This window comes from Felis catus, chromosome A2, assembly GCF_018350175.1.
Source record: "Felis catus isolate Fca126 chromosome A2, F.catus_Fca126_mat1.0, whole genome shotgun sequence".
NCBI lineage: Eukaryota > Metazoa > Chordata > Mammalia > Carnivora > Felidae > Felis > Felis catus.
In genome coordinates, this window is record NC_058369.1 from 2,662,501 (window position 1) to 2,689,884 (window position 27,384).

Sequence of the window (27,384 nt, forward strand, 5' to 3'; positions counted from 1 at the left end):
TGGATGGATGGATGGATGGATGGGTGGATGGATGGATGATGGACAGAAGAATGGATGGACGGATGAATGGATGGAAGAATGGATGGATGGATGGACAAGATGGATGGATGAAAGAATGGATGGAAAAATGGACAGACGGATGGATGGACAGACGGATAGATGGATGGATGGATGGACGTACGGATGGTTGGATGGGTGGATGGATGATGGACAGAAGAATGGATGGACGGATGGATGGATGGAAGAATGGATGAATGGATGGATGGATGGACAAGACGGATGGATGGAAGAATGGATGGAAAATGGACAGACGGATGGATGGACAGACGGATGGATGGAAGAATGGATGGAAAATGGACAGACGGATGGATGGACGGATGGATGGATGGGTGGATGGATGATGGACAGAGGAATGGATGGACGGATGGAGGAACGAACAAGGCAGGGAGGAAACTACCAACATAGGAACCCTGGTGGATTCTACAACCTCCAGCACATCTGGGGAGTGGGAATCACATTTCGCTGGAACTGCACTGGGTCTTAGACAAAGCAAGCCATCAGGCCTGCACCTCTCCCGTACATTTTGGTCTCAAGTGAGAATCTTCCAGTCAGACTGGCCTCCTCCCCTCTCCTGCCCTCCTACTCCTATCCCCCAACTTTTGCCCAAGTTGAGATGTTGTACCAGAAGGTCCCCCGCCCTGCCACATCCCTGAGCCTTCCCATCAGAATCGTGCCTGGAAGCAGTCAGGACCATAGGAGGCACTGAGTCCAGGAGAGTCACCCACAACAAAGCACACGCTTGTGCACAGACACCTACACAATCCCACACCACCGTCTTATTCAACACATATTTGCCAAGTGCCTACTGGGTGCCGGGCCCTGTGCTGAGCACTGGGCACACAGCCGGGACTGAAGCTAAGTTCTATTCATCAATTGGAAGCTACCGTGTAGTGTCGAGAAGGCAGTAAATGACTAAAAGAATTTCAGCTGGTGTTAAATGCAAAGAAAAACGCACAGCTACGGGACACAGAGCGTCAGGAGAGCTGGTAGTCAGGGTGGGCTTCTGTGAGGAAGAAAGATCTGGGCAGGGACTGAAGGAGGAGCCAGCCGGAAGATACACGGCAAAAAGGTGTTCCAATCAGCGAGAACAGTAGGTGCAAAGGCCCTGGGGCGGGAATGTGCTTGAAGTGTTCAAGAGCCGGAGGTCATCTGTGCCCACCCGTGCCTCCCCACCCCCGGAGAGGGCGCACACAGACCCCCTGACCCCGCACACAGCCACCCACGTTCACACAGGCGGTACCTCAGGTCCACATCCTGGTTGGTCTCTATTCTGAACCTGGGCTCCCCCTCATCCTCATCCCTGTAGGAGAGATAGAAACGGGGCGGTGGGAGGTGAGGGGGGGTGAAGGGCAGGAGGTAGGGAGACCCTCGGCCCCTCTGCCGTGAGCTGGGGCTCACGAACTACAGAAAGGAAGGCAGGTGTCCTGGATTGTGAGGTGGGGGTCTGAGCAGCGACAGGGAAATGGGGAGACAGAAGAAGGGACCAGAGAGAGTCAGAGAGGGGGAGGGGCGCCCAGCACTTTGGGACGGGGACGGGGACAAGGGAGCGGGGAGAGGGGCTCCCACCTCACTTTGGAGCACCAGATGCGGTTGGCCAGCATGAGGAGGAAGACGATAAACAGGAATCCCACGACGGCTGCCAGGCCCACCAGCCAGGGCTTCAGGTGACGCTGCGCGGCTGTCCGAAGGTGGGGCAGGTGGGACTCAGAGATGGGGAGGCCGGGGGCCTGGCCCCCGATAGGGGAGAGGGGAGCGGTGCTGGGGGTGCTCAAGCAGATGGGGTCTTGGAAAGGGGCTGGGTTTCAGAGACCGGCTCTAGAGACCAGGAGGGGGCTAGGGGCTGTGACAGGCAGGATTGGCCTCAGGGACGGGGAGGGAGGCCCAGAGGGAGTGGAGGGGCTGGGGGGGGGCGCTCCAAGAGGGGCCGGGCCCCATTCCTCATCTCCCTGCCCCCTCCTCTCAGAGGCCTCAGGTCCTCATCATGAAAAATGGGGAGAAGGTGAGCCTTTGGATGAGCCCATCCCACAACCGCTCCCCACCACTCCCCCGCCACCTCGGGTCCAGGGCACAGCCCTACCCTCCTGAGCCTCGGCAGGTGACAGGAGCAGGGCGCTGAGCAGGAAAAGGGTCTCCAGGGTCCCCATGGCCGCGGAGGAGCCAGCAGCAAGGCACAGTCAAGGTCAGGCCCGGTCTAGGCCCTGCCCAGCCCTGGATACAGCGGCAGGCGGGCCCAGGGGTGGGGCAGGCCCAGACCCGGAGGGGGCCCTCCCTCCTCCCCTCCCCACCGGGAGGTCAGACTCTGGACCTGAAATAACAATTAACGCGGGGAGTCCAGCCCCCTCCACCCTGGGCCCTGCCCCAGGACCCAGCCTCCAGGCTCCCAGGCTCCCTGCGGCAGGGGCCCGGCTGCGATGGGCCTCCACGCATCGCTGTGTCTCCGTCTCCGAACTCCCCACAAAATGTTATGCCCCCATGTCGTAGAGAAGCTCGAGGAGGCCAGGAGCACAGAGGTCACACGGAAATTTTGCGAGCTGGGATCTGAACCCCGGTCACCCAGAGCCAAGGCTGGGATGAGCACAGGGACAGGAAGTGATGGGCCGCGTGCCCACCAGGCATCTCCAAATCCACCCACGCCCTTATGGCTGGAGAATGGGTCAACCAGGCAGCCGATGACTCAGGGTCCAGGCTCTCCTGCCCGTCAACCTTGGTCCCCGGGGCTGATTAGATAGGGGACCCTGCCCAAGCGAGGGAGTGCTGCAGCCCAGCCGTCATGGGACAGCCACGGCCCGGGCACGTGGCAGGAGGCCCGGAGTGGGGGCCTCTGCAGGGCCCTGGGGGGGGGGTCCGGGGGGCACTGGGGGATAACAGCGTCATTGCACATGGCCTTATGGAGGGCCTACGCATTCCTGGGGCCTCCTCCCTCCCTGCCATCTGACTATAGACTACAGGCCACCCAGCGGAGCGGTGGAATTCAAAGCGAGCCCACCCCGACCACCCAGGCGGTACGTATGAAGCCCCTACTGTGTGCCCTATTCTGTGCAAAGCTCAGACGGGAGGGAGGAAGCCTCAGGCACTGTCCTCCGGGAATTCTCGGGTTAGCTGGGAAGTCAGGACCCCCCCCCCCCGACCCGGGGACCGGCAGATCGAGCGGGGCCCAGCAGCAGAGCCTGGGAAGGAGGCCGGGGTGGGGACCGAGCAGATCCGGAAGACCGGGGGCAGAACCCCGCCTTGGGGCTTCTGCTTCCAAAGGCAAGTCACAGAACCGGCCTCTGGCCACAAAAAAGTTCTCTCTGCTGCAAGCAAGTCCTTTCTGGGCTTCGTGCCTCCACTGTCCCATCTGTTAAATGGGGGCAAGTGAGTCCTGCCCGCGAGGATCACAGGGAAAAGGCTCACCGAGCACAACAGCAGGCACAGGCTAAGCACTAGGTCACGGTTAGCCACCATTATCACTCTTTTAAAAACATCTTCTTGGTGGAGGCCGGGCGGGATTAGGCTCTGGGGCCAAGGGGGAAACAGGCGGGAAGTGCCAACCACGGGGAGACCTGCCCGCCGAGAACGAGAACATTCTGTGCCAAGACAGGGCAGATCAGTGGAACAAGGGGTCCCGTGCGCCCAAGTCGAGGCTACACAACCACCAGAGGGGTTCAAACCCGGAGCCCGGGCCAGAGGGCAGGGCCCAGCTCAGTTCAGCCTCCAGAAGGAGCTTCGGCCAGGGGGGTCCTTGAAGGCAATCGAAGGGCGGCGGGGAGGGGCGGAGGCTTCTGCGGGGGCTGCGTCGGTGCCCCCGCCAGGGTCCTCGTCGCCCCGCCAGGCCAGGGCCAGCTGCAGATCGAGCTCCTCCAGATCCTCCCCCTCCAGGCTCGGGCGCAGCTCCTGGGGGGCGTCCTCCTGGTCTGGCTTCGGGCCAAAGGCCCAGTCTGCGGTAGGATGCCGGTGAGGAGCCCCCGGGGGCCCCGTCCGCCCTCCGCCCCCTGCCTGGCTACAAGAGGCCCTTGTACCCGCCCCCCCCCCGCCCCCGGGTGGCCCAGCACTGCCCCCAGCCAGGCCCGTGGTGGGTAGCGGCTCACCGGCCAGGTCGTGGGCGAGGTCCTTGATGAGATGCCCCACAATGGCGTAGGCCACGGCCACCACCAGGAATGCCGCGAGCAGCAGGTACAGCACATACCTGGGCAGGCGGATGGCATCCAGGGGCGGCGGGCGGTACTCCTCGTAGAGCGGCGGGGCCGGGCTCCAGCCCTCCATCCCCTCCTCGACCGCCAGCCCCGGCATGGTGGCCGCCCGCAGCAGGAGAGGCCTGGAGGTGACCCGCGTGGCGGAAATATTAAGGGGCTTTGGGTAAGAGGATTGGGGCTCCTTCGAGGCCACCATCTGTCTGGATTAATCACAGCGCAAATCGCTTCCGCCCGCTGCGCTCACCCCCCCCCCCGTTCAGCCCCCGCCAACCTGGCTGGTGCTCTGAATGTCCATCCCGACCTCAGGGCCTTTGCTCCAGCTGTCCTGGGAAATTCCCTGGCCTCATGGAGCTGACATTCAAGACGAGGGGACAGACGTTGAGAAAAACAGGGCCTTAGAGTAAACGATGTATTGGGTTAGAACGTGCAGAGCCGTGTTGGGATGGGGGGGGGCGGGTCTATGGGGCTGGGACTACTAAGGGGAGTGAAAGCTTAAAATATGGTAGCTAAGGCCATATGGAGGTGCATGTGAGCAGAAACCCGGAGGAGGAAGAGAACCAGGTATGGGAGTGCCAGAGGAAACAGCAGTCCGGGCAGAGGGCATAGCACGTGCAAAGGCCCTGGGGCAGGACCTGCCTGGGATACTGGAGAAGAGCGAGGAGGCCCATTTGACTGGAGCAGACTGAGTGAGGGGGAGAGAGGGAGAAGGAGAGGACAAGGAGGGGTCTGGGGCAGACCATGGAGGGCCTTGGGGGCGGTGGGGAGAATCTGGGCTTTTACCCTGAGGGAGGTGGGAGTCCTGGAGGGCTGTGGGCAGGGGAGGGCGGGACCTGACTCAGGTGTTCACAGGCGCCCTCTCGTGGCTGCTGCGGGGAGGACTGACCGTGAGGGGAGAGGACAGGCTAGAAGGGACTGCTGGGGTCCAGCTGAGTGACGGTGGGGGCTGGGCGCCCCTGGAGGCAGAGGAGAGGCTGTCCTTCAGGACTTTTTTCCAACTTTTCTTCTTGCCATTACAAATAATGTTGCAACAGGCGCTTCTTTTCCACCTTTCGAAGTGAAAACACTTTTCGTATGTTTCACTTCCAAATGTTTATTATTTTTTAAAGTTTATTTATTTATCGTAAGAGAGAGAGAGAGAGGAAGCGCGTATGAGTAGGGGCAGGGAGAGAGAGGAAGCGAGAGAATCCCCAGCAGGCTCCGCACCATCAGCACGGAGCCTGATGCGGGGCTCAAACTCATGGACTGTGAGATCGTGACGTGAGCCGAAGTCGGACGCTAACCCCGGGCGCCCCTGACTTTGAAATTTTTCATTTTGTTAATGTTTTTATTTATTTTTGAGACAGAGAGAGACAGAGCATGAGCAGGAGAGAGAGAGGAAGACACAGAGTCCAGGCTCGGAGCTGTCAGCACAGAGCCCGACGCGGGGCTCGAACTCACAGACCGCGAGATCATGACCTGAGCTGAAGTCGGACGCTTAACCCACTGAGTCCCCCAGGCGCCCCTGACTTTGAAATTTTTAAATGCTGGGAATAGTAGTCCGCCTTTTCCCTGCCATCCATTGTTCCGGTGATTTGTTATGAAAACTTGCAAATGTATCGAAAAGTTTAGGTTAGGGGTGTCTGGGTGGCTCAGTGCGTTAAGTGGCCAACTCTTGATTTTGGCTCAGGTCATGATCTCACGGTTCGGGAGACTGAGCCTCAAGTCAGGCTCTGCCCTGGCAGCACAGAGCCTGCTTGGGATTCTCTCTCTGTCTCTCTACCCCTCCCCCACTTGTGCTATTTCTCAAAAAAATAATAATAATAATAATAAATAAATAAACACCTTTTTCAAAAAAGAAAAGTTTAAAGAATTGTACAGCTAACTGTCATATGCCCACCATCCACTTTCCCCAGTTAACCTACGGCTGTATCTGCTCTATTATATAGCTAACCACACACACACACACGCACGCACACAAGCACACACACACAATTATACATATCAAAATAAATTGCACACCTCACATCCATTAGAACAGCTACTATCAAAAAGTACAGGGGCGCCTGGGTGGCTCAGTTGGCTAAGCATCTGACTTCGGCTCAGGTCATGATCTCACAATTCATGGGTTCGAGCCCCGGGTCGGGCTCTGTGCTGACAGCTCGGAGCCTGGAGCCTGCTTCGGATTCTGGGTCTCTCTCTCTCTCTCTCTCTCTGCCCCTCCCCTGCTTGCGCTCTGTGTGTGTCTCTCTCTGTCTCTCAAAAGATGAATAAACCTTTTTTTTTTAAAGGCACAGATGTGGCAAAATTGGAACCCCCGGGCCAGGATGGCCAGGATGTAGAATGGTGCGGCCACCGTGGAAAACAGTTCAGCAGTGCCTCAAAAAGTTAAACGTAGTCTTCCCATGGGATCCATCAACAGATGAAGACATAAACAAACTGTGGTCCATCCACACCATATGCAACAGTATTCAGCCCTAAGAAGGAAGGATATCTTGGCACCTGCCGCAACCTGGATGGACCTTGAGGACACTGTGCTCAGTGAAATAAGCCCGACACAAAAGGACACATCCGGCATGATCCCACGCGCTGGAGGTCCCTAGGCGAATAACATCCGAAGAGACAAAAAATACAATCGAGGTTACCAGGGCCTGAGGCTCCTGGGAATAATTCTCCTGTGAACACGGGTATACAATTACCTGTTTGGGTGTATGTCTTAGATATACATCTAAGAGCAGAATTGCTGGGCCGTATGGTATGTTTAACTTTTTGAGGAATACTATCCTGTTTGGACATAACTGCTTAAAAGCTTGCTTTGTCTTGTGTGGACAGCATCCTGGTGACAGCCAGGGGTAGTCTGGACTCTCACGGGGGCAGTAAGATGAGGAAAAGGTGACGGGATTCCGACCCTATTTCAGACCCTGGATGGATAGGTTGGGAAGGTAAGAATGGCATCCAGGTACTGGTGAGAAACCTTGCACTTATCCTGCAGAGCGCTCTTGCTCCGAAACTCCATATCCAATCCTTCCTCAAATCCTGTTTGCCCTACCTCCAAAATTAATTCAGGGGAGCCTGGTTGGCTCAGCGAGTGTCGTGCGCCACTCTTGATCTCGGGGGGGGGTATGAGTTCAAGCCCCACGTGTGGGTGTAGAAATTACTTAAAATCTCTAAAAAAAAAAAATCATAATAAAAATAAACAAAATTAATCCAGAATCTGAGTACTTCTGGTCTCTTTGCTTCCACCCTCCTAATATCGATTTTCTGCCTACCAGTCCAAAAAAAGCCTGTTCAGAATGTCCCTGATTAGAACACATCTGTGGCTTCTCATTTGTCAGAGTGAAGCCAAGTCCTTCTTCTGTCTGGGCGGCTCTATCCCCAAACATCCCCACGGCTCCTTCCCGCACTCATATAAGTCATCACCTCAGTCTGTGGCCACGCGCCCTAAGACTTCACAGCCCACACATACACCTTGTTTGAATACTTTGTTCCCCTTAACACGCGTCGCGATCTAACATGTATTTTATTTATTTACTGTCTGTCTCCCTCAGACAAGCAGGCTGGGAGGTTTACGAGGTTATGGATTGCAGGCTGTCTTGTCCTCCGCCTCCATTAGCTATTTGTTACGCGAGCGATGAACAACTTGACCGCGTGGGGGAAAAGGACGCGAACCCTCCCCTCCCGAGCTCGCGTCCAGCCCCCTGAAGCCACTGGCCCCGCCCCCAGGACTTGGCCACGCCCCAGGAGCGCCGCGCATGTTCCGTTGCTAGCAGGCCCCGGGCTCCGGCCCGAATCGGCACAAACCATTTCCACTGACCGAAGCGGGTGGGGAGGCCGGAGAGAATCTCTTCCGGGGAAAGAATGAAGGTGGCCCTTGCCCTTCCCTGAGGGATGTCCGTAGACTCCATCCGGTGTTTAAGTGTGAGCTGTGGCCCAGGCGCCGACTCGTGCTTCCAGACCTCTCTCCCGCCGCGGAGACTTTGACTGGAACTCCCCCCGAGGGCTGTGTTGGTGCCGTCCGGGCCGGTCACGTGGGCGAGAAGATGGCGGCTCCCGGAGCGCGCTGCGAGCGTCGCGGTTGGTGAGACGCGGGCGGCGGCGGAGGGAGCGGGCGGGCTCGGCGTTCCTTGTCTCCCGGAAGATCGCTCGGGCGTTCTGGCAGCAGAGAGCGCGGTACGTGGCCGCGGCCTGGCGGGCGGGCAGGGGGAGGACGCCGCGGGAGGGGGTCCAGTCTCTGGGATTCGTTGCTTGGGGGGCGGGGAGGGGGAGTCGAGGGGCCTCCTCCTGAGGGGTTTAGAGTCCGGGCGAACTCTTTCCCCGGGTTGCGGGGTCCTTGTCGCCGGAGATCCCTTCGTTGGGGGGAGCCAGGGAGCCGGAGCGTGCTCGGGGTTCCCATATCGGGCGACCCCTTTCTCGAGATTTCTGGGCGATCCAGCGGCGTGAGGGATCCAGTACTTGGGGACCCGCGTAGACAGATCTTGAAGCATCCAGTTCCTCGGGTTCTCTTCCAGGGGGAGGGAACCTGCGAGCAGCCCCGAGGGAATCCCTTCCTGGAGGAGCGTTGATTAGCCGGTATCTTTTTGTTGGGAATTCTTGGTTTAGGTAGGTCGGGGGTGGGGGGGCGGAGGGTTGAGGATCCTCGTCTCCTCTCTCTCCATCCCTTACTAATCCATCGTGTCTTCTTCTAAGAGGCTTTCACGGGGGCGAGCGGATTCCCGGATTCCGCCTTGGTTGGGGGCTGATCCCCTCAACCCCGCGCCCACACCCTTGCCCCCGCTTCCCACTGAAAAATGGGCCGAAAGTATGATTTGCGGGCTTCCAGGTGGTTTGGGGCACCCTCCTGGGTACAAAAGTGGGTTTGGGGCTCCCTGCAGGAATATTTAACAGTAGCTCTGGTTTGTCCAAGGGCCTATTAAGTGCCGGCAATTGTAGGAGGTGCTCTACGAGCATCGCTCCATTGGGTCCATGTGCCCCTTCTACCCATCTTACGAATGATACAGATTTACGCCGGGCATGAAGTGCCTAGTACGATGCCTGGTGCGCAGGAGACGTTCGGTTCATTCAACAAGTAAGGATTGGGCACCTCCTGCCATGGTGACCGATCCCGTGCTAGGCCTTGGGGACATAGCAGTGAACAGAACGGTATACATACCTGGGTCCGTCCGCGTGTGCGTGTGGTACAGATTTATCTTTCTTTATATATAAAGTCCCGTCTCTGTGGCGCCCACTTTCTAGTAAGAAACAGATGAGTGAAATGTACTGGACGCCAGGTGCTGTTAGAGGCCGCGGGGAACAGAAGTGCAGGGCGGTGGAGGGTTTGCGTTGTTAAAGCTGGGTGCTCAGAGGATTCCTGCGTGTACTTTAATATCTGAACAGAGACTGGAAGGAAGCCCGGCTCGTGAGCTGCTAACGGTTTTATTCCAAACGAGGAAGCCGAGCCCAGAGACTTTTGCCCCAGTTCAGGTCTTGCCCTGTTTTGTCTCCACGTTCCTCTCCCGTAGCTGGAGCTGCCTTGTTGGCCACATCTCCCCTCATTCCCAGGCATCTGAGGACGCTGGGGATGATGAGTAGGCCATGAAGCGCCCTCTCCAGGTGTCTTGAGGGCGACCCCGCACGGACTGGGAGGCAGGAGTCCTGGGTCCTGTTTGGTGACCCCAGACAAGTCGCTGCTCGTCTGTGTAGAAGAGAGATCTCACGGCCCCTAAGGCCTTGCCAGCTCCCTGGCTCCTGGTTTCTGTGGTCTCTGGTGGTCCTTATTTCAAGGTGTCCCCTCCTTCGATGGTCATCCACACTCAGGCAGCCACACCTCCCTCATGAAGCCGGGTCAGCCCTGCCGACGCTGCGGGGAACCGGAACCGGAAGGCCACGCAGCACGCCAAGGCTTGCTTTACGAAGCGTCTGCCAGGACTTGGTTGATCTGGACGGTGGAGAGGGAGCCCCTCCTCCCCGCCCAGCCCAGCCGCGTCATTTCATCTTAGTCCATCTATTCGGCATAACAATTGTGGTTTAGAACTTGACTCTGGAGCCCAGCTACCTGGATGTATAACTCCTTACGCGGTTCGTAAGCAAGTTATTAACCTCTCGGCTTCTGCCCTCTCGCCCGTAAAAGGGTGACAGTCCTAGTGCCTGTCTCATAGTTTTATGGGGAGAATCACAGGAGCTCACGAATGCAGGGGGCTTAGAAGAGGTGCCTGCCGGGGCGCCTGGGTGGCTCAGTCGGTTGAGCATCCGACTTCGGCTCAGGTCACGATCTCGCGGTCCGTGAGTTCGAGCCCCGCGTCGGGCTCTGGGCTGACGGCTCAGAGCCTGGAGCCCGTTTCAGATTCTGTGTCTCCCTCTCTCTCTGCCCCTCCCCCGTTCATGCTCTGTCTCTCTCTGTCTCAAATAAATGTTAAAAAAAAAAAAATTAAAAGAGAAAAAAAAGAAGAGGTGCCTGCCACAGAGCAGATGCTCTGTGCACGCCAGCCGCTGTTACGGGGAAGGCTGTTGGTTTCATTGACGGCCTACTGTGTGCTGGGGGGTTTAGTGGTGACCAAGATAGACTCGGTCCCTGCCTTCAGAGTTCTGTGACGGGTAAGACCAGCCATAGCAGCTAAACTGGTAAACGTCTTACGCGATGTCTAGTAGCGGTAAGTGCTTTGAAGAAACGTGAAACAAGGGAAAGGAACAACAGTGAAGACTGTGACCCGGGAAGGCTTCCCTGAGGAGGTGACATTTGAGACCCACGAAGTGAGAGCATGAGCATGGGAGGCATCTGGGGACGAGTGTTCCTGGGGAAGAGAACAGGTCCGTGCCAAGGTCCTGGGGCAGGACTGGGCCTGGCCTGTTGGAGGAACAGCCAGGAGGCCTCTGTGGCTGGAGCAGAGTGAGCGAGGGGGTGGAGGGGGAGAGGAGGGAGGGCTGGCAGGGGTCGAGGTAGGTCATGCAAGGCCTTGGGGACCGTCAGGGGGCTTGGAATCATAAGGTGCCACAGGAGGGGGATACAGGACAGTGACCTGGTGCAGTTTCCACACCCCGTACTCAGCAGCAGACTCACACCGTTGCCCGGGGCCAGGCATCTGGGCCTGGTGGCTTCTGGGGCCGCCTCGGCTGCAGGAGCTGCTCCCGGCCTCCTGCTCTCACGTGACAATCGGCCAGAGGCCTCGGTCCCTCGCCCCGCGAGCCCCTACGTGGGGCTGACGGAGCCTCTCCATGGCTGGCTTCCCCCAGCGCGGGCAAGGAGGACGCCGCAGTGTCTCTCATGACCTGCCCTCAGGGGGTCCCTGTCGTCCCTTCCGTGTCCCGTTGTTCAGCCCTTCCGGTGCGAGAGGGGCCGCACGGAGTGGGGATCGCCGGGGGCCGTGTTGGCCGCCCACCACCGTGGTCCCTCCGGCTACGGCGTGGAGCGCAGACCGGCAGAAGTCCTTGCCGGTACGGAGGCGAGAGGCCCAGAGAGGGAAAGTGACTTACGGAAGGGCCGCCCAGCAAGTAGACAGGGCCGGACCCTGGCTTTCAACCCAGACGTCCAGGCTGGTCGGCTGGTGGGAATCCACCCCACCCGGGCCCTAACTCTTAAGTGAACAAGTTCACGGATGGGCGGAAGACGCCTCTCACCTGGGCCCTCGGTTTTCTGCACGTAGGTTCTTGTGCCCCACGGTCCCCAGCTTCGGCCCCCGGCGGGGCTGCGGAGGAAGGCGGCGGCGCCATGGTGACCGAGCAGGAGGTGGAGGCGGTGGGGCGCACGCTGGTGGACCCCCAGCAGCCCTTGCAGGCCCGCTTCAGGGCGCTCTTCACCCTTCGCGGGCTCGGCGGCCCGGGCGCCATCACCTGGATCAGCCAGGCCTTCGGCGACGACTCCGCCCTGCTCAAGCACGAGCTGGCCTACTGCCTGGGCCAGATGCAGGACTCCCGGGCCATCCCCGTGCTCCTGGACGTGCTGCGTGACACCCGCCAGGAGCCCATGGTGCGCCACGAGGCCGGTGAGTGGCCAGGGCAAGGGCGCCTGGCCTTCACCCGCCTGCTGTTTCCCTTCTGCCTCGGTGTCCCCCCAGCTGCCCCCCGTGTGATCTAGCGGAACTCTGAAGGGTGGGTAAAGTCTCCAGCCCACCCCCACCCCCACCCCCACCCTGGGCCGGACAGACTCCGTCACCGGACTCAACTGTGCCACGGTGCGTAAAGCTGCCATAAACTAGCATCCCCGGAGGGTCGTGGCCACGTGCAGGTGGACCCTGATGGACGCTCATGTTTGAAGTTCGCGTCGTTTTCACGTGGGGAAATGTCGTCCTCTTGATTTGCAGTTTGTTTATTTTGAGAGAGAGAGAGAGAGCGCGAGCAGGGGCGGGGCAGAGAGAGAGGGAGAATCCCAAGCAGGCTCCACACTCGGCACAGAGCCCGACACTGGGCTGGATCCCACAAACTGTGAAAACCTGACCTGAGTCGACGTCTGGAGCTGGAGGCTTAACCTAAGCCTGAGCCACCCCGGTGTCCCTCGTCCCTTTGATTTTAAAGAAAGCGATTTTGGGCGCCTGGGTGGCTCAGGCGGTTAAGCATCAGACTTCAGCTCAGGTCGCGATCTCACAGTTCGTGACTTCGAGCCCCGCGTCGGGCTGTCTGCTCTCTGTGTAGAGCCCACTTCAGATCCTCTGTCTCCCTCTCTCCCTGCCCCTCCCCTGCTTGCACGTGCGTGCTCCCTCTCTCAAAAATAAATAAAAACGTTTAACAAAAAAAAATTTTTTTTTTTTGAGAAAGACATTTAAAAACATAAAAACCATTCTCTGCTGATACAAAACCAGGTGGTGAGCTCGCCAGCCTGTGATGTCTGTTTCACGTGTTCGTTTTATTCCCTGGGCCAGTGTTTATTGAGCACCTGCTATGTACCAGGCCCTCTTAACCTCCAGGGCAGCAGGAAACAGGAGGAACGAATAAAATCCTCGGCAAGACTGTGCTGCTGAGGCCTTGCCTCTGTAACCAGCGAGCTCATTTGTGGATGGGCACAGGGCAGCTGTTTCCATTTTATTCTTTTAGGTATTTTTAGTGTTCCCCAAAGTGGTCTCTACTTATGCTGAGCTGTCCCCATCCCCACGCTGCCCCTGGTGACGCTCGATGTGCCAGTCGCTATTTCGGTTGGAGCTCTCCTTAACCAAGAGTGCTCTACTCCAAACCTCACCTTTCCCATAAGTCCCGCTATTTTCAGTGTATGGGAGTGCGGGACACCTCGTCGTGTTATGGAAGTGCTAAGGAGGCGATGACGCAGGGAGGAGGATGGGGGTGCCAGGGGTGTTGCCGTTTTTAATCAGTGGACAGAGATCTGAGTGAAGGAAGGCAGTTATCTGGAGAAAAGTGCTTCAGGCACAGGATACAGCCCGAGCAAAGGTCCTGGGGCAGTACCCAGCCTGTTCCTTGGGAGAGTGGCACGGAGGTCCCTGTGGCCGGAGCAGAGTGAGCAAGAGGGAGGACAGGGGAGGACAGGAAGGGGACAGGGCAGGTTGTGCGGGGCCTTGGGGGCCAAAGGGAGGACTTTAGGTTTTTGCCCTGAAGGAGGTGGGGGCCCCGAAGGGCTGCGGGCAGAGGAGGATGCCCTGACTTGGATTCAGGTCCATTGGGGTGTTCTCGATGGGGGGCAGCATCACACTCTACCAGCCTGCCAAGCGGAGGAGGAGTTGAGTGGGAGCGAGTGTTTGCTGGCCTTGGGTCTCTTCCCACTCAGGGCTTGTGCAGACCCACGGAGACGGTCAGCCTCCTCCAGCCCTGCCTGGGTCCGCTGGCCTTCCTCCCTCACTTCGCCGCCTAGATCCCCCTCCTCCAGGCTCACCCCCACGAACTCTCCTCGCCCGAGTGTCCTTGGAGCTCCATGTTACCCAGTGTCCCCAGGCTGTAATGTCATGCTCACCTGTGTCTCCCCATCTAGAGCATGGAGGGGGGGGCCAGGGGGAGGTGCACTGGCCTGGGATCGGGAGAGGTCTCAGCCCAGCTCCAGCCAAGTCCAAATTCAGGGGAAGGGATGCCGACTGAGACCACTTGGGGGCCGTGCCCGCTCCGCTCCAGTCCACGGGGCCAGGGTGGGTCACAAGATACATACAGAGCTGTAGGGAGGACGGAGCACAAAGGAGGTGGTGTCGCTGGTGTCGTCCCCCCCCCGCATCTGGGGCCTTTCCTACTTTCCTGCCCAACAGTGAACGGTGTCCATGGTTCTTCTTCTCAGGGGAGGCCCTGGGGGCCATCGGGAACCCGGAAGTTCTGGAGGTCCTGAAACAGTACTCCACCGACCCCGTCATCGAGGTAACTAACGCCTGACCCCTCCTGCTCCCGCTCCTGCCTAGACCAGCCTCACCAGGGTTTGCCTGCCAGGGCGACCTCTTGGCCGGGACAAGATCAGAGGGCGGCGGCCAGGGTGGCTGCGGGCTCCTGATTCCCCCCTGCCCGGCTGACGCGCTGCGCCTTTCCTGCCCCTCCAGTCCCTCCACCAGGACCCCTCCGAGCCCACCCACTTCTGTCCGCCCCACGGTCTGTCCCCCGCTGCCTGCCTTTCTTCCTCCTTCAGGGAGCGACCTTACTGAGATGTTAACACCATAAAATTCACCTTCTGAAAGTGTGCACTTCAGTGGTTTTTAGAACATCCACAGAGGTGTGCAACCATCATCTCTCATTCCAGAACATTCCCTCACCCCAAAAGGAGCCCTGCCCCATCAATAGTCACTCCCCTGCCCCCCAACCCTTGTCAGTGTCTCATCTACTTCCTGTGTCCATGGATGAGCCTGTTCTGGACGTTCATCTGTGGACGTGCGCGTGCGCGGTGGGCCACGTTTTGTTCATCTGCTGAGGGACGTTTGGGCCGTTCTTGCTTTTTGGCTGCATGAGCCGTGTTGCCACGGACACGCGTGTGCAGGTTTCTGTGTGGCCGTGTGTGTTCCTCACTTGGTGCTTCTGTTGTCTGCTTCCCGTACCTCTCCCTCAGTGTCCTCTGGGTACCACGGGGTGAAAGGACCTATTTCGGGCCAGAAGCACTCACGTGTTCCGATGACCTTTAGGACAGAATCCCAAGCACCTGCTGCAGCTCGCGGGCCTTGACAAGTCCGGCCTGACCACCTGGGGGCGCACCTCTGCCCACCCAGCCTGCTTGCTCTTCCCTGACGTGTCCCACAGGGTCCTGCCTCAGGGCCTTTGCACTGGCCATTCCACCCACCTCACTCTTTCACTCGGTTCTGGCCTCAGCTCCACTCTGATGCCACCTCCTCATTGAGTCTCCTGGCCTTCTGTCCTCCTCGTCACTCCCTGATCGCATAAAGCCCGTGCTGGCCTATGTCCAATCTAGAACGATCAGTTAACTCCTGCGTCTGTTGCCTCCGGCTTCTGTTAAATCTGGAGCCCCTGAGGTTGGGGAAGGGGCACCTTCACGTCCACTGTCGTGTCCTCAGTGGCCACCTGTGCACCCCTGTCCCCCCCGCAGGTGGCCGAGACGTGCCAACTGGCTGTCAGGCGGCTGGAGTGGCTGCAGCAGCACAGCGGGGAGCCTGCGGTGGCAGGGCCCTACCTCTCGGTGGACCCGGCCCCTCCCGCTGAGGAGCGCGACGTGGGGCGGCTGCGGGAGGTGCTGCTGGACGAAGGCCAGCCACTCTTCGACCGGTACCGCGCCATGTTCGCCCTGCGCGACACCGGCGGCGAGGAGGCTGCCCTTGCGCTGGCGGAGGGTGAGTCGGGGCCCGGGGAGGGGGGTGGGGGTCATGGTCAGTGCCCCTCAGTCAGGCTCAGCGGCTGCAGCTATGACACGGAGCCAGCGTGACCCAGGGAATGTGCATCCCGGCCCCGGCCCCCGGCGCTTCCCCACGCGAGAACTCATCCTCCGTGGTGGGCGGGCACCCCGACTTCCGGTTCTCCGAGGGAGAAGCCGCGGCCGAGAAAGGCCGAGGTGGTTGCCCGAGGAGACGGCGACTGGCGAGCGGCAGAGTCGCGATCCGATCCGCGGCGGTGTGGCTCCAGGACCCTGAACCCCTTTCTCTCTCCCCTCCCGGCTCTGCAGGCCTCTCCCCGGGCGGTCCCTGGTCCCCCGTGGCCCGATGCCCGGGACGTGCCCCCCTGAGGATTTAGAGCCCTCGCAGCCCTCCCATGACTTCCTGTCTGGCAAGGAGACGCCTGGTCATCGCTGTGACCCTGCGTCAGGGGCGGGAGACCCGGCGATGCCGGGCGGGAGCCCAGAGCGGCTGGTGCTTGAGAACGGGGGCCGCAAAGTCAGGCAGGTGGCCTTGGGCCCTGGCTCGGCCTCGAGGGCGTCTGGTCTTGGGCAGTCACCACCCGTCCCCTGGCTGTGGTTTCCCCATCAGTGTGAAGCATGATGGAGTCAATGGGCCGGGACCCTGGGCCCGGGGAAGCCCCCTCCTGCCCGGTCCGCCTGCCTCCTGCCGGAGGAAGCCCGCAGGGAGCCCACCGCCAGGCTGTGCCCTCCGGCCGCTCCTGCCCCCGTGGCCCCACGTCCCTCCCCCTGAGCAGCACTGACCACCTCGAGACGGGGAACCCCCTTTCCCGGTCCTCTCTGCCCTCGGGTGCTCAGCCCTGGGTCCCGCAGTGCAGGCCTGCGGGCGGGCGGGGGCGTGGTCACTGGCCTGCCGCGATGGCACCGCCCAGCCAGTGACCACGCCCCTCCCGCCCGCAGGCCTGCGCTGTGGCGGCGCCCTCTTCCGCCACGAGATCGGCTACGTCCTGGGCCAGCTGCAGCACGAGGCGGCCGTGCCCCAGCTGGCGGCGACCCTGGCCCGGCCAACCGAGAGCCCCATGGTGCGGCACGAGTGCGCGGAGGCCCTGGGAGCCATCGCCCGGCCCGCCTGCCTGGCCGCCCTGCGGGCCCACGCGGCCGACCCCGAGCGCGTGGTGCGGGAGAGCTGCGAGGTGGCCCTGGACATGTACGACTACGAGACGGGGCCGGCCTTCCAGTACGCGGACGGGCTGGAGCAGCTGCGCACGGCGCCCGCCTAGAGCCGCCGGCCCGCAGCCTCCCTCCCCTGCGGGGCCCTGGGACTCCACCCCGCGGCTGCGTATAAGCCGAGCTCGTGTGGGTGGGATCTGGCTCCCCGTCCCCCTGGGGCCAGGCTGAGGCGTCCTGTGTCCCCCACTCGCGCGGGGCGGCGGCACCCAGATTTCCGGTCGGGGTGGGATGTCGCGTGGAGCCGGCATCTGAGGGTGCCGGCCGGGGCTGTGGGGTTGCCTTGGCCCAGCTTCTCGAGGAACCGGGGGTGCCGGAAAAGGCGCTGTGGGCAGACCCAGCCGCCTTGGGCCTGGGCCGGGGCCCCTGACTCCCCAGCCTGGGACTAGGCAGGGAGGGGAGGGACGAGCCCCCCCCCCCCCCCCCCAGGGTCCAAATGCACTATTAAATTATTTTTGCCAAGCCGTGACTCTGCAAATACGTCGGGGGGTCTGCAGGGCTACAGTCGGGGAACCTCTAATGGGGGGGGGGGCGGGGTTTGAAGAGTTCAGCTCTGAGATCTGCCCCGCCCCAGGCGCTCCGGGGTCATCTCCGTCCCCGGGGGTAAAGTCACCCTAGCGGGCCCTCCAGCCTGGCCTTCCCCAGACCCTCCTTCTCACCCAGCCCCTGGCGGAGGCAGAGGGGAAGGGGTTTGGGGGCCTGGCTGGGAGCCCGGGCTACGGGTTCTCATCACAGCCCCCCTCCCATTCTACGTGTGCGGCCTTGAACCACCAGTTTTATGGCGACGAGACGGCTGTAACAGCAGAGCCTAATCTGCTCTGCACGTGGGACACTGTCCACATTCCCGCCGCTGACCTGACCCTCGGTCACCAGCAGCCCTGACACGGGCAGCGGATTTTACCACCCCGACGTCTGCTGCTGCCAGCGCATTTGACGCCAGATGTGCGGGGCTTCCTGCAGTTTAGTTCTGGCGCGGACGACCCGAATTAGCGCGGGCCCTGCGGGTTCCCGCTTCGGGGCTCCCGCCACCCCCACCCCACACGGAATGATCTGCTAGGGCAGCCCACAGAACCCAGGAGGGCACTTCTCCCGCCCGTTCCTCCTGAAGGGCACCCAGCAGCTTCCTCCCCAGGAGGTTGGGGCACAGCCTCCTCCTGGCACGCGGACACAGTCACCCGCCCGGGAGCTCTCCCAGCCCCGTGGGTCAGGGACTTCGTAGAGGCTCCACGGTGCCGGCGTGAGCGCTTGACCGGTGGCCATCGGTGGTTACCGCCCCGCCCCCCGTCGAGGGTGTGGCCCTCCCGCCAGCCACCAGCCCCGGTGCCGCTGCCCCTCCAGTCTCCACTTAGGTACTGGGGAGGCGTCCCAAACTGGGCTCGGAGGTCCGAATTCCTCAGGCTACCTGCCAAAGCTGCTCCTCCCATAGGAGGTGGAAATGCGCTTGTCATCCCAGGTGCTCAGCCTGAAAACATTGGGGTTGAAAATCCATCCCAGGTCTGGCCACATCCCCCGTCTCCTGTGCCCCCAGCCACCGCGTCGCCCACCTGGACTGCACAGTCCCCTCTGCCCCCTCCCCCGTGCCCCCACCTTGCTTCCCACCGTCTGTCCTCCCTGAAGCAGCCACCAGAGGGCGCTTGTGAGCACCCGGGTCAGGTCCCGCCGTCCTCTGCCCCCAGCCCTCCAGGACTCCCACCTCCCTGGAGGAAAAGCCAAAGTCCTCCCTGTGGTCCCCAAAGTCCTGTACAACCTGCCCCTGCCCTTCCCTCTTCCCTCTCTCTCCCCCTCGCCCACTCTGCCCCAGCCACCAAGCCTTCTCACTGTTCCTCCATCATGTGAGCCTGGTGCTGCCCCAGGACCTTTGCATTTGCTACTTACTCTACCTGGAACCTTTTTTCCTCCAGGTATCTGTTCACTCCCTCGCTGAGATATTTGCTCCCTTGCTCAGATGTCCCCTCCTCAGTGAAGCTTGCCTGAGCCGCCTGCGTTGAAATCATAACCTCACTCCTAATGTTCCTTTATTCTGTTCCCTGCTTTATTTTTCTCTGCAGCATCTCTGTTTTCCTGTACACGTTCCTTAATTTTGTTCATTGCCTGTTTTCTCCACCTGCACAAGCACCGCGAGAGCAGGGATTTTGTTTTCCGCGGCGTGACAGCGGGGTGGCGCCTGAGCCGCGACACAGAACATGAAAGTAAAGCCCTAGTGTGCAGTGTTTTCCCTCCCTATACCCACCACGGTCCACTCACGTAGCTCCCGATCGTGACTTTTGTAGTCAGGACACACGGGCCTCAGCACATCGCTGAGCGGACCCCTCGCCCCGCTAGGTCGCGTGCCTGGCTCCTCCTAGTGGGTGGCAAATCGGTATTTGAGGCGCGCCCGTCATCGGGGGCGCTGGCTGGTTCACTACGTTCACAATCAGACCTTCAAAAAGCTGGGGAGCTCGACTTCCAAAGAGTGAAGCGAGCAAAGCCCAGAATAAATCCTGTGGCCTGATTTGCATAAGCGGAGTCGTGCACGTAAATTACCCGTGGGTAACCTCTTGGAAAAATAGCCGAGCATTTCCCCAGAGCCCTTGAACTCCCCGTGCCACTTGAGGCTTTTTACCGTGATGCGTACTCCCGGCATTTGTCACGCACGGTGGCAGCGGCCGCTCTGGAGTGAGCAAACAGCCTGCGCGAGACAGCTTTCCCTGGGGACAGAATTCACCTGCCTCTCACTCAGGTGCTGTCTGTGGCTTTCTCTTGCTTCCTGGGCCCGAAAGCGTAAGGAAATTAGGAAGGCGCCCTGGCGTGTACCCCTGTCCGGCCAGTCATTGACCTGTGTAGCTAGATGTTTCTGTTTTGTTTTGTTCTTAAATTTTTTTAATGTTTATTTATCTCTGAGACAGACAGAGACAGAGCATGGGGGGTGGGGCAGAGAGAGGGGGAGACGCAGAATCCAAAACAGGCGCCAGGCTCCGAGCCGTCAGCACAGAGCCCGACGCGGGGCTCGAACTCATGAGCCGTGAGATCGTGACCTGAGCGGAAGTCGGACGCTCAGCCGATTGAGCCGCCCAGGTGCCCCCAGATGTTCCTGTTTTTAAGGGCAGCCAGACGGCAACTCATTTGACGTACAGCCTCCCATTTGACGGGCGCCTGTGCGGCCCAGCCGGTTGAGCATCCGACTCTTGGTTTCTGCCCGGTCATGATCTCGAGGTTCTGGGTTCGAGAACCCCTGTTGGTGCAGAGCCTGCTTGGGATTCTCTGTCTCCCTCTCTCTCTGGCCCCTCCCTCGCCTCAAAACTAAATAAGTAAACTATTTAAAAAATCTCCCACTTGAGAAATGTGGACAGTTCATTAAAAACATCCGAGTGCCATGCATAGCAAAGAAGTCACTTTCACAGGCCCGCTGCTGGTTTAAACGTTCAGGCATCCATTTCGCAAATATGTATGGAGCATCTACCGTGTGGCAGGCGGTCACGGGCACAGAGGGCTTAGAGCGAGAGTCTGGCCTCGTGGAGCTGACGTCCGGATGCTTTTTTTTAATTTTCTTCCTGCATGTTCAAAAGGTGACTCCGGGTTGACTCTGCAGTGGCCTTGGCTGGCTTACGAGGACATCATCTCGACCGTGTTTTGTGACTCAGGCTAACGTTCACGCAGGGCTTCCCCGCGGGCCACGCGATGTGCTGACTCTGGAAGGCTCCGAGGCGGAGTCCCAGGTGTGATTCACCCCAAGCACGTTCTGGGGGAAGGAGATAGGTCCAGGGCGCAGGAAGTAGATAGCGGAAGCCACACCCAAAAGCAAGACCTGGAAACGTCAGAGAGCTTGAAATCTCGAGCCTCCAGACACGCGACAAACTGATAGCAGGAGAGACATCTGTGCGGAACCCACGCGTCCCGCACCTTCCCTTCTGTGGCTCCTTTACACCCGAGCAGGGCTGTGGGGGCCACAAGTCCAAACTCGGGGTGTCCGCAGGGCCCTGCTCCCTCTGAAGCCCCCGGGGGAGGAGACCCTGCCTCCTCCGGCCTCCCTTGTTGCCGGTTCCCGTTGACCTTCCCCGGCTTGTGGGCACGTCTGCAGTCCCTGCTCGTCCTCACGTGGCCTTCCCCTCTTCCCCTACGTCTGTATCCAAATTCCCCTCTTTCCAGAAGCTCACGACCCACCAGATGGGGGCCCGCCCCGCCCCGCCGGTATAACCTCATCCTAACTTGGTGATGTCATCTGCAGAGACCCTGTTTCCGAATAAGGTTCCATCCGCTGGGCTTTAGGATGTCAAGTCCCTGCCCCAACCCGGGCTGAGTGAGAGAATTCCCCTGGGCCCCGGGGCAGAGAGCAGGAAGGACTTCCGGGATGTTTGCCAGGCTCTGTCACCCCTCTGGACCTGGAGTTTGCCAAAGATAGGAGCCTTTACTTTAAAAAAAAAAAAAAATGGGGTCCCTGGGTAGCTCAGATGGTCGAGCATCTTTTTTTTTTTTAATGTTTATTTATTTTTGAGAGAGAGATACACCGAATGCGAGTGGTGGCGGGGGGGGGGGGGCGGGCAGAGAGAGAGGGAGACCCAGAATCCGAAGCAGGTTCCAGGCTCCCAGCTGTCAGCACAGAGCCCGACGCGGGGCTGGAACCCATGGACCGCGAGACCGTGACCTGAGCCAAAGCCGGCCGCCCAACCGACCGAGCCACCCAGGCGCCCCTAAAACAAAAAATGTTTTTTTTAATTAAAAAAAGCAATTAAGTAGGAATTAAGTGATGCTCTCCGCAAGAGGAACCGGAGAAAGGAAATGGTTTGTTCGGTGGTGTGGCAGGTGAGCACAAAATTGAAGGGGGTGACAGAAAACTCCATAAATAGTAATATGTTGATGCATTTTTTTTTTCTTTTTAAAAATCGACACGTAGGGGCGCCTGGGTGTCTCAGTCGGTTAAGCATCCAGCTTCGGCTCAGGTCGTGCTCTCAAAGTTCATAGCGTGGGTTCGAGCCCTGCATCAGGCTCTGTGCTGAGCCTGCTTGGGATCCCCCCCCCCCCCGTCCCTCCCCCACTTGCATGCGCGTGCTTGCGCTCTGTCTTTCTCTCTCCCAAAAATAAGCATTTAAAGAAATCAGCGTGCATATTGAGGTCACCATACGGTCATACAGTCAGTTGTACCACCGTGTCAGCTTGCGTGTCCCCGCCACGGTCGTGGCACAGCACAGTGTGGACGAGCTGAACAATGACGCCCCCAAAGATACCCGCTCCCTAATGCCCAGAACCCGTGAAGATGGTATTTTATATGCTATAAAAGGGACCTTGCGGGAGGGAGAAAGCCAAGGCCCCTGAGGCGGGGGTGACCCTGGGTGCCTGGGGGGCCCAGCGTCCTCACGAGAGGGAGGCAGACAGATGGGCAGACCCCCCCCCCCCGCGGCCTTGAGGCTGGAGGAGGGGCCGAGGGCCAAGGACGAGGCGGCTTCTGGAAACTGGAAAAGGGGGCAGATGGGACCCCCTGGGCTCCCCCCCCAGCTGGCATCAGGGGATGGGAGGGGGGGTTGCAGAACCAGCCCCACCCACGCTGGGTGTCAGCCTGGAGGAACTTGCGTCAGATTTCTGGCCTCCAGGGACGCCTGGGGGACTCAGCCAGTTGAGTGACTGTCTTTGGCTCAGGTCGTGATCTTGTGGTTCATGGGTTCGAGCCCCACATCCGGCTCGCTGTTGATGGGGCAGAGCCTGCTTTGGGTCCTCTGCCCCCCCCCACCCACCCCCCTCTGCTCGCGCTCTCAAAAACAAACAAGATTTCTGGCCTCCAGAACGGTGGCATAACGCAGCCACGTTGTCCTCGGCTCCTGGGTTTGGGTGACTTGTGGCCACAGAAACCGCCGTCAGCGACCTCCCTCACTGTCCCACAACCCCCACGTTCCTGCCTCAACGAGGTATTTTTAAAAATCAAAATTTTAAAAACTTAATGCAAAAAAATCCAAACTTCTGGGGCGCCTGGGTGGCTCCGTTGGTTAAGTGTCCAACTCTTGACCTCAGTTCCGGTCTGGATCTCACGGCGGTGAGTTCAGGCTCCGTGTCGGGCTCTGTGCTGGGCGTGAAGTCTACTATTAAAAAAATCCAAACTTTTTTTTTTAATGTTTATTTTTGAGAGAGAGAGAGAGAGAGAGAGAGACCGGGGGAGGGGCAGAGAGAGAGGGAGACACAGAATCCGAAGCAGGCTCCAGGCTCCGAGCTGCGGGCACAGAGCCCGACGCGGGGCTCGAACCCACGAACCATGAGATGGGGACCTGAGCTGAAGTCGGATGCCCAACCGACTGAGCCACTCGGGTGCCCCCCAAAAATCCAGACTTTTAAATGAAGACGGGCTTCGACTTTGCCCAGGCCACATCTCTGGCCTCAGCCTAATCCCAGCCCAGTCGGACGCTGTCTTTTATTTAAAATGAAACCAGCGAGTCAGATGGCCGAGGTGGAATTCTGATTCAGAAAGAACTTGCTGACTTTCGTTTTCTCCCCGAGGGTGCGTCAGATTCTGTTGGAAACGAAAGAGGCACCAGATCGGCACGCTTTTTCATCACCAGAATTCAAAACAAAACAAAACGAAGCATGTAGTGCATCTGGATTGTTCCACTGAGCTCTGCAGGGCACGTTTTAGCTGGAATGTTGATAGTGTTGGTTTGGGGTGAGGAACAGAAAATCGTAGACACGGTTATTGAATCTGGTAGTGGGCCCCAGGAATGATTATCAGCCCCAGTCCAGAGGGGCAGATACTCAAGAAGGTTCTTTGTCTGGGGCGCCTGGGTGGCTCAGTCGCTTGAGCATCCAACTTCGGTTCAGGTCACGATCTCACGGTCTGTGGGTTCGAGCCCCGCATCGGGCTCTGTGCTGACAGCTCAGAGCCTGGAGCCTGTTTCATTCGGATTCTGTGTCTCCCTCTCTCTCTGCCCCTCCCTTGCTCACACTCTGTCTCCCTCTCTCTCAGAAATAAACATTTAAAAAATTATTTTTAAAAAACGAAGATTCTTTGTTTGACATTTATTGATCTACTCTGTGCCAGGCACTGCTCTGGACCTTCTTTGTCCAGTAAAATTTGCTACGATAGACGTATTCTATGTCTGCATCATTCAATATGACAGCTACTAGCCAGAGGGGCTGGGGGTATGAACATTTGATATGTAGCCAATGCAACTACAGAACTGATTTTTTTTTTTAATTTTTTTTTAACGTTTATTTATTTTTGAATTTTTTTTTCAACGTTTATTTATTTTTGGGACAGAGAGAGACACAGCATGAACGGGGGAGGGGCAGAGAGAGAGGGAGACACAGAATCGGAAGCAGGCTCCAGGCTCTGAGCCATCAGCCCAGAGCCCGACGCGGGGCTCGAACTCACGGACCGCGAGATCGTGACCTGAGCTGAAGTCGGACGCTTAACCGACTGCGCCACCCAGGCGCCCCAGAACTGATTTTTTTTAATGTTTATTTTGAGAGAGAGAGAGAGAGAGAGAGCGCAGGAGAGGGGCAGAGAGGAGGAGAGAGAGAATTCCAGGCAGGCTCTGCACTGTCAGCACAGAGCCCAACATGGGGCTCGAACTCATGAACTGTGAGATCATGACCTGAGCCGAGACCAAGAGTCAGATGTTTAACCGATTCAGCCACCCAGGTGCCCCCAGAACTGAATTTTTCATTTAAAAATGTAAGTAATTCAAATGGAAATGGGAAAGGCTGACATTTGATTCAGTTATTGGAAAAGTTTTAAGCATGCTGGGAATCCCTGGGGCCTGTGGATCTGTTTTCCCCCTGTCAACTTTAAATTAAATACAGAGATCCAGAATTTCCAGTGAAAATTAGCACCCGAACTGAGATGGGCCGTAAGTGTTCACACGCTGGATTTTAAGACTTAATATGAGAAAAGCAATATGAGATACCTCATTGATAATTGTTGATTTTGATTAAATGTTGAAATGTAAATATTTTTGACATATTAAGTTAATAAAATATATTAAAATTAACTACACTGGTTTCTTTTGTTTGTTTAACTTTTATTTATTTACGTAGGCTTTATGCCCAGTGCAGAGCCTAATGCGGGGCTTGAACTTACGACCCTCAGATCGAGACCTGAGCTGAGATCAAGAGTTGGACCAAAAGTCTGGATTTTTGGGGGGCACCCGAGTGGCTCAGTCGGTTGGGCGTCCGACTTCAGCTCAGGTCCCCATCTCACGGTTCATGGGTTCGAGCCCCGCGTCGGGCTCTGTGCCGACAGCTCGGAGCCTGGAGCCTGCTTCGGATTCTGTGTCTCCCTCTCTCTCTGCCCCTCCCCCGGTCTCTCTCTCTCTCTCTCAAAAATAAACATTAAAACATTAAAACATGGCTTAACTGACTGAGCCACCCAAGCGCCCCTCTTTGTCTTTCTTTAATGCGGCTACTAGATAATTTAAAATTACTTACGTGGCTCATGTTATATTTCTATCAGATGACGCTGCTCTGGAACCTATGGTGTTTGCAGAGCTCACTGAAACCCATTATTGTGTGACATGTATAACTTCGTACCGAATGAATGAATAGAAATCCTCTATTGTGGTATTTTTCCCCCCAAATCTTTGTCCACATGTCCCTGATCGCTGTGTTGGAGACTATAACCCTTCATTCTCTCTTTCCTTGTTTTATAATTCTCCATACTTCAGCTCCAGGCAGAGAAGTTTTGTTTTGTTTTTTTTTTTAATTTATAGATGAATTTGGTGAATACTGAGTCATTTTCTTAAGTTTATTTATTTATTTTGAGAGAGAGCAAGCAAGCAGGGGAGGGGCAGAGAGAGAGGGAGAGAGAAGATCCCCAGCAGGTTCTGCACTATCAAGGCAGAGCCCAAAGTGGGGCTCGATCTCACGAACCGTGAGATCATGACCTGAGCCAAAAGCGAGTCAGACGCTTAGCCAACCTAGCCACCCAGGTGCCCTGACAGGATTTTTTTTATAACAGCTTTATGGAGATACAACTCACGTACTATAAAATTTGCTCACCCAAAGCGTACGATTCATTGGATTTCAGTATATTCAGAGTTGTGCAACCATCGATCACATCAATTTTAGAACATCCCATCACCCCAGCAAGAAAATTCCTGGCAGTCACTCCCTATGCCTTCCTTCCCCCCCAGCTCCTTGGCAACCGCCAATTTACTTTCTGTCTCTATGGACTTGTCTGGACATTGTGGGCATTTCATATAAACAGAATACCACGATACAAGGACCTTTTATGTGTAGCTGCTGTCACCGAGCACCGCGCTACCACCTGGGAGCGTGTATCAGTGCTTCGCTCCTTTTTACCCACAAACAACATGTCACGATGTAGATACACCACATTTGTCTACCCAATCATCCGTTATAGACAGTTGGGTTGCTCGTATTTTCTGGTTATTACGTATAATACCACGAACATCCCTGTACACGTTTTTATGGGCACACGTCTTCAATTCTCCTGGGTAGATACCTATGAGTGGAATCGCTGGGTCATATGGTAATTCCACGTGTAACTTTTTGAGGAGCTGCCAGGCTGTTTTCCCCAGGGGCTGCCCCATTTTACGGCCCACCGGCCAGCCGTTCAGGAGGGTTCCCCTGCTCCACGTCTGCACGAACACTTGTCATGTGTTACCTTTGTTTTCTTTTTCATAGCCATCCTAGTAGGAGTGAAGCGGTCCCTCCCCTCCCCTCCCCTCCCCTCCCCTCCCACCCTGAAGTGGTTTTGATTTGCATTTCCCTGATGACTCCTGATGGTAAGCATCTTTTCATGAGCCTCTGGGCCATTCACCACTTTTCTTTGTTGAAGGTCTGCCTGCACCCTTTGCCCATGTCGGGGGCAGAGATTTTTCCGACTGGAGAGCACTCTGTAGGAGCGCAATAAATGTTGGATACCGAACGAACGGAACGTCTTCCCGCAGGCAGTGGGTGTGCATGTCCCCGACGTGCACCTGTTGCCGAGTCCCCTCTGCGCTTATCACGCAGGGCGACTGCTTCCTGGGCTGGGGGGCCGCCCTTGAGTGCCCGCGCCTGCGACTGTCTCCTGCTAAGAACCGCGTCCTAAACTAGGCAGAGCCATTCCCGCAGTTCCCTCGCAACTGGCTCAGCGGGGCCGCGGGGTCGCGGGCGCCCCCGGCGGCTCCGGTCGCCCGTGGCAACGCGTGGCGCCCCGCTTCCTGTATTGATTCGAATCACGGGCTACGTCACGTCCTCCCGAGATGCCCGAGGCGCGCAGGCGCAGCTGCGCGGGGTAGGAGGGGCGTGGCGCGGCCCGGGCGCGAGGCCCGGGCGCGCGGGGGCGTGGCGGGGCGTGGCGGCGGTACGCAGCGCGCCGGCGCG

At 58.2% G+C, this 27,384-nt stretch overlaps 2 protein-coding genes across 4 annotated transcripts in view; one reads left to right on the plus strand and one right to left on the minus strand.

Moving 5' to 3' along the window:
- Window positions 1-2,273, minus strand: part of SMIM24 (small integral membrane protein 24) — a 4,110-nt gene extending 1,837 nt beyond the window's left edge. Inside the window, exons 1-3 of the mRNA XM_006928261.4 lie at window positions 2,138-2,273; window positions 1,627-1,738; window positions 1,301-1,360 (exon numbers count right to left, since the gene is read on the minus strand). Of these exons, the coding sequence (XP_006928323.2) occupies window positions 1,301-1,360; window positions 1,627-1,738; window positions 2,138-2,204 (239 nt within the window). The 5' untranslated portion in view covers window positions 2,205-2,273. The remainder of the gene's footprint in view (window positions 1-1,300; window positions 1,361-1,626; window positions 1,739-2,137) is intronic.
- A 5,734-nt stretch (window positions 2,274-8,007) lies between these two features.
- On the plus strand, window positions 8,008-17,561 carry DOHH (deoxyhypusine hydroxylase). Of its 3 annotated transcripts, none has more exons than XM_023243664.2 (6): window positions 8,008-8,378; window positions 8,717-8,807; window positions 11,825-12,163; window positions 14,386-14,462; window positions 15,631-15,871; window positions 16,831-17,561. In XM_023243664.2, the coding sequence occupies exons 3-6, from the start codon at window positions 11,890-11,892 to the stop codon at window positions 17,148-17,150; spliced, it is 912 nt and encodes a 303-aa protein (XP_023099432.2). In that variant the 5' UTR covers window positions 8,008-8,378; window positions 8,717-8,807; window positions 11,825-11,889; the 3' UTR covers window positions 17,151-17,561. The 3 variants fall into 3 exon arrangements, with proteins under 3 accessions (XP_023099432.2, XP_023099431.2, XP_023099430.2); XM_023243663.2 differs by having other exon boundaries at window positions 8,009-8,378; window positions 8,717-8,777; XM_023243662.2 differs by lacking the exon at window positions 8,717-8,807 and having other exon boundaries at window positions 8,010-8,378.
- Window positions 17,562-27,384: the final 9,823 nt, after the last annotated feature.

Bases quoted from the DNA above. Each gene is read 5' to 3' on its own strand.
- DOHH (XM_023243664.2), top strand. From the start codon at position 11,890: ATGGTGACCGAGCAGGAGGTGGAGGCGGTGGGGCGCACGCTGGTGGAC. The intron at 12,164-14,385 runs GTGAGTGGCCAG...TCTTCTTCTCAG, and splicing joins CATGGTGCGCCACGAGGCCG to GGGAGGCCCTGGGGGCCATC. The intron at 14,463-15,630 runs GTAACTAACGCC...TCCCCCCCGCAG, and splicing joins CCACCGACCCCGTCATCGAG to GTGGCCGAGACGTGCCAACT.